This window comes from Saccopteryx bilineata, chromosome 7 (genome assembly GCF_036850765.1).
Source record: "Saccopteryx bilineata isolate mSacBil1 chromosome 7, mSacBil1_pri_phased_curated, whole genome shotgun sequence".
Classification (NCBI taxonomy): Eukaryota; Metazoa; Chordata; class Mammalia; order Chiroptera; family Emballonuridae; genus Saccopteryx; species Saccopteryx bilineata.
The window spans coordinates 50069305-50083203 of NC_089496.1; the positions used below are offsets into that span (position 1 = coordinate 50069305).

Here is a 13899-nt window from a genome sequence, read left to right on the forward strand (position 1 = left end):
TGGGTAAAATGGATAAACAGATGGGAATTCAAAAAAGAGAAATGGGAGCTCTAAAAAAATAAAATTGTAAAATTGAAATTCATAGCATCTAAAATGAAAACTCACTGGATGGGCTGACTAGCAGACTGAATGTATCAGAATAAATCTGTGAACTCGGGTCGGGGACACGGCAACAGAATACATCCACACAGAGGCAAAGAAAGAAAAAAAAGAGAAAGTGTAATAAATCTGTGGGACAACATTAAAAGTTAAACATACGTGGAATTGGAATCCTCAAAGATAAGAGAGAGCATAAAAAAAGATGAAATATTTAAAGAAAAGATATTGCTAAAAAGTTTCCAAAACTAGCCCTGGCCGGTTGGCTCAGCGGTAGAGCATCAGCCCAGCGTGTGAAAGTCCTGGGTTCGATTCCCAGCCAGGGCCACAGGAAAAGCACCTGTGTGCTTCTCCACCCTTCCCCTTCTCCTTTCTATTTCTCTCTTCCCCTCCTGCAGCCAAGGCTCCATTGGAGCAAAGCTGGCCCAGGTGCTAAGGACGGCTCCATGGCCTCTGCCTCAGGCGCTAGAATGGCTCCGGATGCAACAGAGCAGTAGCCCAGAGCATCATCCCCTGGTGAGCTTGCTGGGTGGATCCCGGTCGGGCGCATGAGAGTCTGTCTCTCAGCCTCCCCACTTCTCACTTCAGAAAAATACAAAAAAAAAAAAAAAGTTTCCAAAACTGATTTTAAAAAATAATAGAACACAGACAATATATTCAGAGATCCTTCAGCAGGATATGTACAATGAAAACCACATCTAAGTTCATCACCATCAAAACAATAAAAATCGGTTTCAGAAAGAAAGCCTTCAAGTACCACAGAAGAGACACATTACATTCAGGGTAACACTAAGAATGACAGCAGAGTTTTTATCAAACAATGGAACCATAAGACAATAGAATGACATACTTAAAGTGCTGAAAGAAAGCTATCAACCTAGAACTCTTATCTGGAAAAAATACACTTCAAAAAAATGAAGGTGAAATAAGGGCATTTTGAGAATTTGTTGGCAGTAGATCTTCATCACAATGCTAAATAAAATTTTTAAGAATTGAGAGAAATGATATCAGCTGTAAACCCAGATCCATGGGAAGAAATAAAGGACACCATTAAATGCAAACTGAAATGTCCAGCTGTCAAGGATGACAAGGAATTAATTAGACACTCGTTAGGAGACAAAAGGGGAAGGAAGTGTGCAGGGCATAGGAAACAGCATGTGCAAAGGTCCTGAGGAAGGAAAAGGAATGGCCCTTCCTGGGAACAAGAAGGAAGGAAGGATGACAGGCCTGAAGCAAAGACAACAGCCTTTAGATTGGTAAGAGCCACAGTGACCAGGTTAGGAAAGACACTGTAGGCCAGTTTTCTAATCTACATCCACAGATTCATACCCAACAAAGATTAGCACACTCTTTTTATGGGGGGGGGACGACTTTCTAGAGTGAATTTAAGTTTAATGTCAATTTACAAATCCATAGGTACACCACTCAATAGGCTGAATAAATAATACATCTTGCACTTATACTATTTTCAAAATAAATGTAAAAAGTACTTAAATCGGCCCTGGCCGGTTGGCTCAGCGGTAGAGCGTCGGCCTAGCGTGCGGAGGACCCGGGTTCGATTCCCGGCCAGGGCACACAGGAGAAGCGCCCATTTGCTTCTCCACCCCTCCGCCGCGCTTTCCTCTCTGTCTCTCTCTTCCCCTCCCGCAGCCAAGGCTCCATTGGAGCAAAGATGGCCCGGGCGCTGGGGATGGCTCTGTGGCCTCTGCCTCAGGCGCTAGAGTGGCTCTGGTCGCAACATGGCGACGCCCAGGATGGGCAGAGCATCGCCCCCTGGTGGGCAGAGCGTCGCCCCTGGTGGGCGTGCCGGGTGGATCCCGGTCGGGCGCATGCGGGAGTCTGTCTGACTGTCTCTCCCTGTTTCCAGCTTCAGAAAAATGAAAAAAATGAAAAAAAAAAAAAGTACTTAAATCATGTTACTCTTCTGCATGCAACCTTCCAGTGGCCTTCCATCTGTTCCAAGGGAACCTCACTATCGCCACCGACCAGGACAACGGGTCGGCTCCCTCCACACCCCAGCTCCAACAGTTAACTGTCTGGCCTTATCCCTTCCACATCGGTCCTGTCACAACAGCCCCTTGCTACTTCCCAATGAGCCGGTCCTCCCCCCTTGAGTAGATCGTCCCACTTCACTCAACTATCCACAGGGATGAGATCTTTGTTTCACCACCTGACACATGCCCAGCATCGACCAGTGCCTGGTGTATGTGCCACAGGCTCTCAGTACCTGTTGTTTTAACTGAGCCGCATAAACACAAGACCCAGAATAAATGTCCTGGCCCAACCCTCACCATCACTAGACATGGAAGGGAGACAGAAGGGAGGGAGGACGAAAGGAAAAGAGAGAGAGAGAGAGAGAGAGAAAAGGGGGAAAAAAATTCTCACTATTGGCTAGGAAAGATCACTGGACTTTTCTGCTGGAAAAGACAAACAGTGGTGTTGTCGCTGAAACCCTACTCCCTACCGAAGAGTCACATGCGTTCAGAGAAGGTTGGAGAGATTACTGGTTAGTCGGAAAACTTTATATCCTCCCCCTGCTTAGCAACCTTGAGCTAAACACCTCATCTCTTTGCGTTTCCATTTTAATGCATATCAGAATCTACCATACAAGAATATTAGAAGGACTAATGAGACTGTTTTCAAAGTGTTCTGAGAATTTCTTTCCAAATCTTATATATATAACATAACTATGTCAATAAGTAATTAGAAATAGGTAATTTCTATTTGTATTTTCATCAGTTCACTTTGAAAATATTTAAGAAACTAATATAGGTCAGAAAAATAAGTTATGGGTAATAAAGAGGTAATTAGATCTTCTTCTAAAACAATCCTTTTATATACTTTGAATTACTTTGGTTTAAAAAAATAGAAAGGGATTGTCCTCTACATTTGTGCATATCTTTGTACCTGTGAACATGGTTTATATACAACACCATCAGTCATGGTAACAGTTTTTAAATCTCATCGTGAAAAGGCAAAACAAACCTATTTCACATATAATAAATTCTGAACAGTCAAAATTGGGAAAATACTTAGGTTTTTATAAACCGACTGGAATGCTTTGCAGTTGGCTGCAGACTGAGCATGCTCCAGCACCGCACCTCCTAGCAAGATGTTCCCAATGCGAGCAGACCGGAGCGCTCAGCTTAGCAACAGTTCTCAACAGGGGCAGAACCAACATCGAACAAACCCTAGGTAAGTGAAACATCTGCATGATCTTATTATAAAATGTATCACCTCAATGTCATCAATCATCGCTCTGAACATTCCTTCATTGCATTTTCATGTTTCATATTTAAATTTGTTTTAAATAAGTGGGTTAATCCTTTAATATTATACACATTGTGTAGTTCTTTTGTTCAGACAAAAATCTCCCTTGTGAAGCCATGTGAGAGATCCTTATTTTTAAAAGCATGTCCTCTGCTATCGTAGACTTCAGTACGCAGCAAACTAAATAATGGACATAGAACTTAAAAGCAAGTAAGAATTCACATCTCTGTTCTGGTGCCTAAACCACTCACACACGATTAAAATAGTTCTTCTAAAAAGAAGGGTACAGTGAGCTAGCCACCAGCAAGCCCAGCGAGCAAAACACTGTGATACTGTAGAGAAGCTATTCACGCCTGCCTGAAGAGCTACCACAAGAGCACCTGCTTCTCTCCCCACATAAAAATTATATACTTAGGGCAACATTCTTACAAGTCAGAAAAAAACCTCACAACCTGAAAAACAAAATGAATATAAAATTGTAACAAAATAGTTTTCAGTTACTTGAGTTCTCATCATTATTTTACCCAAAACTTCAGCTTATGCTCTCAATTTTAATATACGCCATTATGCAAAATGGCCACTGTTCTACTCTAAGCAGTTAATGATACGAGTACAACTATCTACTTGACTATTTCAGTAAAACTACAATTCTAATCACACTGAGTTTACCTCTTTCTGAGTAGAAAGTGGTAACTAAGCATGTTTAAATAAACATTTAAACTGAAGTAGCTGAAAAATATTTTAAGAATCAACCTGAAAAATGAACTGAATGGTTTCATTGTTAAAAACTAAAAAGTCTTTGTAAGGAATAGGTCATGCTCCATGAGTATCAAAATTATAGGAAAAACATAAGATCAGGAATTAATAACCTCTAACACTAAGGATAGCACATTATACCTTTCTGCTTAACAGAGAGCAGTCTTTAAAACTGCATACCTTGGTTTCAAATCTTTAAATTTCTCCTAAATTTATTGGGTGACACCACTTAATAAAATTATGTAGGTTTTCAATAACCTCTTCCCTCCAATATCTTACATGAACGCTCAACGCGCCTTTCTTCCATTGCTGAGTGGTTATTCCGTTTCTCAGGTCATTCTTACGGAATCTGTGCTTCATGTTTTATGCTTTGCACTATGACACCAAGCAGTGTCCACTGTCAAACTGAGCCAAATAATTTTTTTTTTTTGCTCAAAACTCAGACCAAACCAATTGATGTTATATTGCAATCATTTGCGAAATGCTCTAATCTATGAGGTCACTCTAGCTTTAAACTTCTGTGATTCTAAATACTAAGCGTGTGTTAGTTCAATACTTATTAGTAACTCACTGAATATTTTAAAAGTTCAGCCTTGACTCCACTGTTAAATTTTAGTATGACTACTCTTAGGGCTTTGGAACATGTCATGTTCAAAGACTGTTGGCATTTAGAGTATAAACATACAAAGCCTTTCTTTCCTCTACACAAAACTTATTTAACATGAAAGAAGGCAGACAAAGATCTATTACTAGAAATTCAATTACAACTCTGATTTAGTAAAAGGATTTCACTGGCACTTTGAACTTATACTCGGCTTTAAGTTATTAGTAATAATACAGACTAACAATTAAATAGAATTTACTATGTGTCACACATGGTTCTAGGCACTTTGCACATATGAATTCATTTAATGTCCCCAATAATCCCATGAGATGGGTAACAGGATTATGCCCATTGACAAAGAGGAAACTAAGGTGAGTAAGATGAAATGGTCTGTCCAGGTCACACAGCGTCTAAACGGCAGAGCCAGGATTTGAACTCGGAGACTGGATCCAGGCCTATGCTTTTTACAAGGCAATCTCCTTAGAAAGCCCTTTGGTATGTGCAAATCTATAACTATAATAAAATATTCTACAAAGGACACTGAAAAGCATATCAGAGTTTAATATAAATACATTAAAACAAATGTACAACATAGCCCCTACAACAAAGAGCTACCCCACGATAACTATGTCTATGGCTGGCTTATGTCTATTACCACTGAAATGTGACGTGAGCCTTCAGTTCTTAATTATTTTACAAAGCCCTGATATAGCTCCACTATTTCTTCAGGTCACTAATAGATACATCACATAAAAGGTACATTATCATGAAAAATTAAGATAAGTGCTAGTGTTTAAAACTCGAGTCAAAGTAAGATCAAACATTTAAAGAATGTGACTGCAGATTTTAAAGAAATTAAATTTAGACTAAACGTGTATTTCTGGAAGTAAAGGCCCCTGGGGTTTCAAGAGCAGGAACCTGGTGGCCACCTACCTCTCCGTGGTTGAAGAAGAAGCAGAGCACAGTGACCAGGCCCCCGAGCCGGCTGCCGCTGGAAGAGAGGAGAGGAGAGGAGACGGAGAGAGGTCCCGGTCAGTCCCAGCAAGCCGGAAACAACACAACCACCTCCCAATGCTAGAAACCACAGCCATCCTAGCACGCCACTACGCCTACCAACAAAATAACATTTCTTCTGGGGCCTTGTTAGTCAAAACAAGTTTCATTTTTTAAAAGTCATTTCCATCTTCCAACAGTACAGAGAAACACACAAACTGCCTAAGAAATTCTTGCTCGTCACGTCACCCTGCACCATGCAACCTGATCCTTCTTTTTCGTTTTGCTGCTTCTTTGGCAGCACATGCATTTATCTGTGTCCTTTAGCATTTCTGACACTTTGTTTCTTGGGACATTGATAACATTTAGGAAGGGGGGTACGGAGAAGGGCTTCATTCTCATAAGGTGGAAAACCCAACACACCCTAGCTACTTTTCTACAGAACTTGCTTGGGAAACATTAGTTTACAGAGAAAGTTTTATCTTTCATTTGTTTTCAGGAAATTGTAAACTACAACACAAATGTCAGCACAGGGGGCAGGTCGGCCAGGAACAAGAGCAGGGTGAAGTTTGCAGGGTCAGTGGCAAGTGGACCAGAGACGTGGCGTTCTCCCCCCAGTCAGGGCACAGCCGCGTGCTGCCCAGAAGAGCAGGTGGCATGCGATGGTCTGGGGACAGGGCGTGTTTGCAACACCACCTGCGTGTAAAAAGGGAGGTAAGGAGGGAAAACAGAAGGGTCGCAGAGCCATCTTTATAGGAGCGACCGAAGCTCAAGGCCACAAACTCACAGGGACGCAGATGGTAGGACGGGGTGAATTTCTCCAAGGTTATCAACCGGGACTGGCACGAGGGAAGCGCAGAGGGGTAAGGAAACAGCATGTTGGCCAGAAACTAGCTGCAGAGACGGACCACAGGGTGGGGGCAGAGCGCGCTGCCAGGAGGAGCTGAGCAGGTCCCGGGAGCAGGGGGCCCTCTCGGGGCACAGACGTCATTTGGACCACAGGGTGAGGGGCAGAGCGCGCTGCCAGGAGGAGCGGGAGCAGGTCCCGGGAGCAGGGGCCCCTCCTCGGGCACAGACGTCTCCTCTAAAGGACCTGCACGCAGGCTGATCCCGGGCTTCACTGCGCGGATGACACGTCAGAAAGGTGAGGCCTTTCTAACCTTTTTCATCATTATGGCTTTAAATAATTAGGTAGATATATTTAATATTTTGAACTTACTAGAAACAAGAGAAAAAGTACAGAGGTCTGTATATTTTTTAAAACGGTTTCCTCCCTGCCACTCTCCCCCAATCCTATATACCTGAAATTGCCAATGACACTCGTGTTGTCCACTGTTCCGTTTCTTTCTCAAACTCACACAAACATACATCTTACAATGATGTACTATTCACATCCTTGAAATGCGTTCCCTTTCTAATCGATCTCCTGCAATTTTTTCTGTTTAGCCCTTTCCCTGTTATTGGACAGATGGGTAATTTTTCAATCCTTTGCTATTATAATAAAAAAATTAAAATAGAATCCCTGTACATGTAAATACTGGTGGCTTTTGTTTCTAGAGATTAGCCCTAACTATGAGACGGCCACGTCAAGAACTGAACTTCCCAGAAAACGTCGTGCTCATCCCACCCGCTCCACGTCTGAGGGCCACTCCTCCCCAGCACAGCCCCTGCTGGGCCAGGCCTTTCCATTCTGCCCACCAGGGAGGCAGGTGGAAACTTTAATACTGTTATTTGAACAGTGCTTCCTGCCTACTTGTACAGAGCATGATTTTAGTGGGGTCTTTTTGCTGTTGTTTTTTCGACAAGGTGTATTTTCTCTTCTGTGTTGCCTGTTCACATTCTTGTCCAATTTCCTCTTGGACTGTCCGTTTCCCAATTTAGAGATTAGGAAAATCAATTTATTTATTATCCTATGCGGGATAAAGTCTTTTGATACAATTAATTTATAATGTATTGTGCCCAAAATTTTAAATTTTATGTAGTTCATTTTGTGTAGTGACCTGTCAGTATTTTCCTTCAACTTCTCTTGGCTTCCTGTCTTGTCTGTGAAGGTCTCCCCACCTCGTATTATTCTGTATGACGTCCTTCCCTAACGCAGGTGCCTGTGCAGCATCTTCCATGAACACAGACGGCCCTGCTGACCTAAGCAGGGAGGCAGCTTTCCCGGTACACTGCAGTGCTCGACTTCTCCACGAGAAACGCTCTGAGTTACAACCACTGTGACGTGATGTGACTTCCAATGATTCTAGGCACGGTTCCAGCATTTCTCTCCCTCCTCTCCCTCTGATCATTAGAAGGAGGTCGTATCATTTTGCTAAATAGAGAAGATATACTAACCAGAACAGTTAAAATTTATTTTTTTTTTTCCCATTACAGTGGATCGGTTGATGTTTCAGCATTCCTTAGTGGTTAAAAAAAAAAGTTTCTTCTGCAATATTACCACTAACTGTCAAAAACTATGAAAGCTGCTACTGTACAAATTTTAAATACTCTAAGCTTGCTAAACATTGACCACATTTGCTCATACATCTCATTCACCTTTTGAGCCTTGACTTTGTTAGATATACAATGAGGGGTAAGAACGTAAATGATCTTCAAAATACTTTTCAGTTCTGACACTTAATCATTTTATAATTTCCTTGTTTCCGACATGCATCAGCGACGTGGACTCAAAGCAATCATCGCGTTTCAGTAGGCGTTGTGGATCACTGAGGGCTTTCCCTCTATTTACCAAAGAACGATGAGCCGTGCAAAGTCCAACATTCAAAGAGGGGAAAAAGTAATCATAGTTAATTAAAAATAATTCTTTAAAGAACTCTTGGAGTTAGTGTCCTCGTTGTGCAAATGCTGAAGAGAGAGAACGAGATAACAACTTGGAAAGCACTGAATGAAGACGAGTCCAGTCTGGGTCTGGCCGCGAGGAGCAGCGCCTGCTGCCGCCGGCGGGAGTGCCCGCAGCCCGGGGGACAGCTGAGCACCTGCCCCGACTGAACTTCCAGCAGGGGCGCTCGGGAGCAGGGGCGCTCGGGAGCAGGGGCACAGGCAGAGCACCAGCGAGGACAGGGACAGGGAGGTGGGAGGGGATGGGGATAAGGGGGAACGGTGAGAAGAGCTCTCAGCTTAGTCCTGCCAGTCTGTTACAAGCAACTAATGCATGCCTTTAGTTTAATCTTTGTCTGCCAGAGGCCCCGAAACAGCATTTATTTACTAGACTGCAGTGGCCAGCGTCTAGTCCTGAGCGGAGCCCGAGGCGGAGTCAGCAGTGTGTGAGGAGTAGAGGAACACAGGAAAGGACACAAACACTCTTAGTCAGAAGACTGCTGGCCTCCCTTTCCTGACGCGTGCAGTCAAACACACCTCCCTTCCTGTCACTGCGACCTGGACCCTCGGCCACCGGCCCGGACGCAGGCTCCTGCTCGTCTTCAGCGCCATGCGCTCAGTGGAGCTCTGCTGTGACCCGGCCACCACACCCCGACCCCATTCCAGACCTCGCCTGTGCCCTCCAGAACCTCATTCCATGGGGACGGTCGCTCCCTCGGTCTCCACCCAGATGCTTCCCTGGCCTCCTGCCCTGGAGACCCCTCCCCAGAAAATGCGCCCAACACCCAGCTGCTCCCAGAGGCACAGGCCCGGGGGTGTGGCCACGGTCCTGGGGCCACTTCCCGACACCTACACCTCAGGGACCCTCAGTGAAACCCTGCTGTCTTTGCAGAAGTGCAAGAGGCCAGAGCTATTCTGAGGGGAGAAACCCATAGGGTCCTGTCACTGGTTAGATTTAGGAAGTAATTCGAGAGGAAAGTCACGGTATCTCGCACGGGACTGACCTGGGAACACACACTCCAGTTCAGTGTCATTTGCTGATACAGGGACAGAAAAGGGGACAGGTTCTGGAGAAGAGATGCCAATATTTTCAACCATTAACTTTCATCAATTTATGGGTACTAAAGAGAAATACTTATCTTTTAAATATTCATATACAACTGTTAGAACAAATGATTAAATGTGCTAGCAGGCCAAGTTAGCAGAACATTCCAGAAACACCACAGAGATGGAAAGGTTTGAGCTGGCGCAAGCCACAGTCTACTTAAGACACGTTTGTAGCCAAAAATCCAGCCTGCACACACAGTAAAGGTTTAATTTTTTTTTTAACAAAGAACAGCAAAAAAAAAAAAAAAAAAGTCAAATAGAACAATGGAAGTAAACCTGCATAAAGAATATAGAATTCCACTTTTCCTGAGCACACGTGGGGTCTAGGAGAGGAACACACACACTGGTATAAAGAGCTGGTCTGTTCCGCCCACGGGTCTGCAAAGTAGACTGAGTCACTTCACAGGTCACGCGGCTGGGCTGGGCAACCTGTTATCCTCACTGCAGGGCAGAAAGGGGGCCCGTTAGCAAGATCAGAAGGGAGGCTTGAGACACAGACTAGTATTCCAGGCCCTCAGGGCTTCCAGAGCGTATCTAGAAATAAAGTAGTTTTTAAGAAGTCTGTCTGGTATCAGAGACGCGACTGTGAACCCCCCTGCCTGCAGAAGACGACAGAGAAAACGGGACCAGACGACGAACGCACTGAACTCCCGGCCAGCTGGCTCCTCGCGAGAAGAAAAGGCACTTTCTGGGGACTTGCTAGGTCTCTGAAAGGATGGCCCTGCTTTTGTCACCAGGGCTGGGAAGCAATGGAGAGCTGGGTGCAGACAGACAGACAGACAGAGGGAAATAGTCAAAAGGGGAGGAAAAGGTCCGAGTGGCACAGCGATCCGAGCAGCAGGCGCTACATGAGGAGGGTTCGTAGAAAAGACCACTAAGAAGTTCTCTCAGCCATTAGTCTCAGCACCACAGGGGGAGGGGTGGGGGAAAGGGACAGGGACACAGGACCCTGACGCGGGGAGCACACTCGGGCCGCTCATGTGTGAGCGTCGGGGACGGGGTGGTCACTGGCACCCAGTGTCCCCTCGGCACGGAGGAGGTTAGGGAGCCACAAGCCTGACTCCCTGTCTGCTGCCGCTGGCAGAGCTGGCTGGGCCTGGCAAACGGAGGGGCTCCAAGTGAAGGGAGCCCGGAGCCCCCCCAGACGTACTGGCAATCTGATCATTCTCTAAGAAAACTCACTGGGCGGTAAGTCCGTCCACCTGAAACCTTCTAACCAGCCCTGACAAGCCACCGTGACCTCATATACAAATCCAGGCTGAGGACTACCAGGCTGAGAGGAAGCTCTCAATGTGGAAAAACAGACCCACAAATTCAAGGACAGCTTGGAGGTAACAGGGACAATGCAAGAGGTTAAAAAAATTTCAAGCTCAAAATTCATTAGGAGGGCCCCGGCTAGATTGCTGGGTTGGTTGGAGCATCGTCCTGAAGCGCAGAGGTTGCCAGTTCGATCCCCAGTCAGGGCACAGACAGGAGCAGTTCAGCTAAATGTTCCTGTTTTTTTCTCTCTCTCCCCCCTCCTTCCTCTCTCGCTAAAATCAACAAATAAAAATTAAAAAAAAAATTCATTAGGAGGGTGAGACTCTCACAAAAAGTATGATAAAACATAACAGATAAAATATGGGAGGGAAAAAAAAAATTAGATTTCAACCCAAGAGTTCCAGTATTCAGACAATAGGGTTTCAAAAAAACAGAGACAACGAGAAGAAAAGGTGACAGAAGGACAGAGGAAGAGTTTCCCCACAACGGAGCACGCGGCATCCAGATGGACGGAGCCACAGCCAGATAAGAAGACTGAACTGGATTTACCCCATCACGACCGTTGGGCTACAAGGAAGAAGAACCCGAAAGTGGGCCCTGGCCGGTTGGCTCAGTGGTAGAGCGTCAGCCTGGCGTGCAGGAGTCCCGGGTTTGATTCCCGGCCAGGGCACACAGGAGAAGCGCCCATCTGCTTCTCCACCCCTCCCCCTCTCCTTCCTCTCTGTCTCTCTCTTCCCCTCCTGCAGCTGAGGCTCCACTGGAACAGAGTTGGCCTGGGTGCTGGGGATGGCTCCATGGCCTCTGCCTCAGGCGCTGGAATGGCTCTGGTTACAGCAGAGCGACGCCCCAGATGGGCAGAGCATCGCCCCCTGGTGTGCATGCCGGGTGGATCCTGGTCAGGCGCATGCGGGAGTCTGACTGCCTCCCCGTTTCCAACTTCAGAAAAATACAATAAATAAATAAATAAATAAATAATAAAATAAAATAAAAAGAACCCGAAAGTGGCCAGGGGAATCCAGCCCTCACGGAAGAGGGACCCTCACAGGACGAGGCCTGACCCGGAACAAGCTAGACTCAATCTCGGAAGACACAGCCTCGGTGGAACAAGGGCTAAGTGAATACGCAAGTCTAAAACCAGTAAAACCCTCAATCAAGGATAAAAGTAATATACATTTCTAACATACAAGACACATATTTTTTAAATTACCTCCTTGTACTCCTTCTTGGAAACTACCTGAGGATAAGATCCTCCAAAATGAAGAAAAAAACAGGAAAGAAGCCAACACAGGACTCAAGCAACAAGGAATCAGACCCAGGGAAAAAAGGGGATCCTCAGGGCGGCGGGACCACACGTCCCAGGACAGAGCTGGGCGGCTCACCTAGAAAACGACCAGCCTGGGGTGGGACCAGGGGAACAGGGCTCCAGGGGGGAGGCCCCAGGCTGGGGAGGAAGAGGTGAAGTGATGAATTTCATACGTTTGTCAAGTATAAAGTGCTTTACAGTTCAGTTGTATATTTGGAACTAACCGATATACAGAAAATTAAGAAAAACAGAACATTAGGCAATTATTAACTAAAGAAGAAATCTGTTGCCAGGTAAACAATTATTTACGCGCTCGGCAGTGAGCAGTCTGTATGCTGTCATAATAATGTAGATGTCATGATAACGTAAGTCTGGACTACTGGTTCACACATTAGAGTCTCTGAGGTTCCCAAGATCAGCAAGTGACTCAGGACAAAGGGATGGGTGGGAGGCAGGGCGGATGAACCAAGGGGCTGCTGCTCTGTTCCGTCACAAAATGTCAAGTAATTCCGAAGCCACGTCTGTGCGCACAAAATAATGACCATCAATTTTTTTTAAATCCTAATGAATATCACGCCTAGGTATAGAGCACAGTAATAGAGAGTTGCTAAATAAACGTATTTGGGGACCTATTGATACTTGTCAGAGCTATGAGGGGGAAAAAATCATAAGAAATTTTCCAGGTCACATTAAAAACAGATGTTCATGCCTGACCAGGCAGTGGCACAGTGGATGGAGCGTCAGACTGGGATGCAGAGGACCCAGGTTCGAGACCCCGAGGTCACCAGCTTGAGCGCGGGCTCATCTGGTTTGAGCAAAAGCCCACCAGCTTGAACCCAAGGTCGCTGGCTTGAGCAAGGGGTTACTTGGTCTGCTGAAGGCCCGCGGTCAAGGCACATATGAGAAAGCAATCAATGAACAACTAAGGTGTTGCAACGCGCAATGAAAAACTAATGATTGATGCTTCTCATCTCTCTCCATTCCTGTCTGTCTGTCCCTCTCTATCCCTCTCTCTGACTCACTCTCTGTCTCTGTAAAAAATACAAAAATAAATAAATAAATAAAATTTAAAAAAAAAAACAACAAACATGTTCATATTCACCACCAAAGGAGATCAACTACTGTGTTTTATCAAATTGGGGTTGAAAACTATTAGATGAGAAACTTTTTTCAAAACAGGCTAAAAGCGCACAAAACGTCGGACCATCAGAACTTCCAAGGTCGGAGCCCAGCTCCAAGTGGAGGATGACGCGGGGAACATGTGATCACAAACGCAGACAAGGAACAGAAACGCCGCACAAACGGTCACCTTTCATTGCACCTTATAGAGCAGGAACGAAATGATTGTAAGGAAAGTTAGCTGACAGAGAAACCATTAGAGCGGTAACATCACGTGCACGTATGAGAACCAAGCGTGGAGACAGACTGGACCCTGAGAACCGGCAGCGTTAGAGAATTCACGCGTGCGCAGCAAACCGAAATAAGCGATGCCTGTAGGGCTACCGGCATGAGAACAGCACATCCTGCAGCCGCAGAACCTTCCGGAAACAAACTAGTGCAGGAAAGAGAGTGTAACGTCTAGATCCTTCTGAAGGCCATGGCTTTGAAATATTTTTATAAAATTTTTTAATGAAATACAAGTATCACACTTTTTGGAAATGGAATCAAGATCTTTTTCTTCATTACATAG

At 45.1% G+C, this 13899-nt stretch overlaps 1 protein-coding gene across 1 annotated transcript in view; it reads right to left on the bottom strand.

Annotated features, from left to right (window-relative positions):
- The window catches only part of DPY19L1 (dpy-19 like C-mannosyltransferase 1), a 73411-nt gene that overhangs the window by 36606 nt on the left and 22906 nt on the right, over positions 1–13899 (bottom strand). The window contains exon 7 of the mRNA XM_066238717.1: positions 5660–5717. Coding sequence (XP_066094814.1) covers positions 5660–5717 — 58 coding nt within the window. The remainder of the gene's footprint in view (positions 1–5659; positions 5718–13899) is intronic.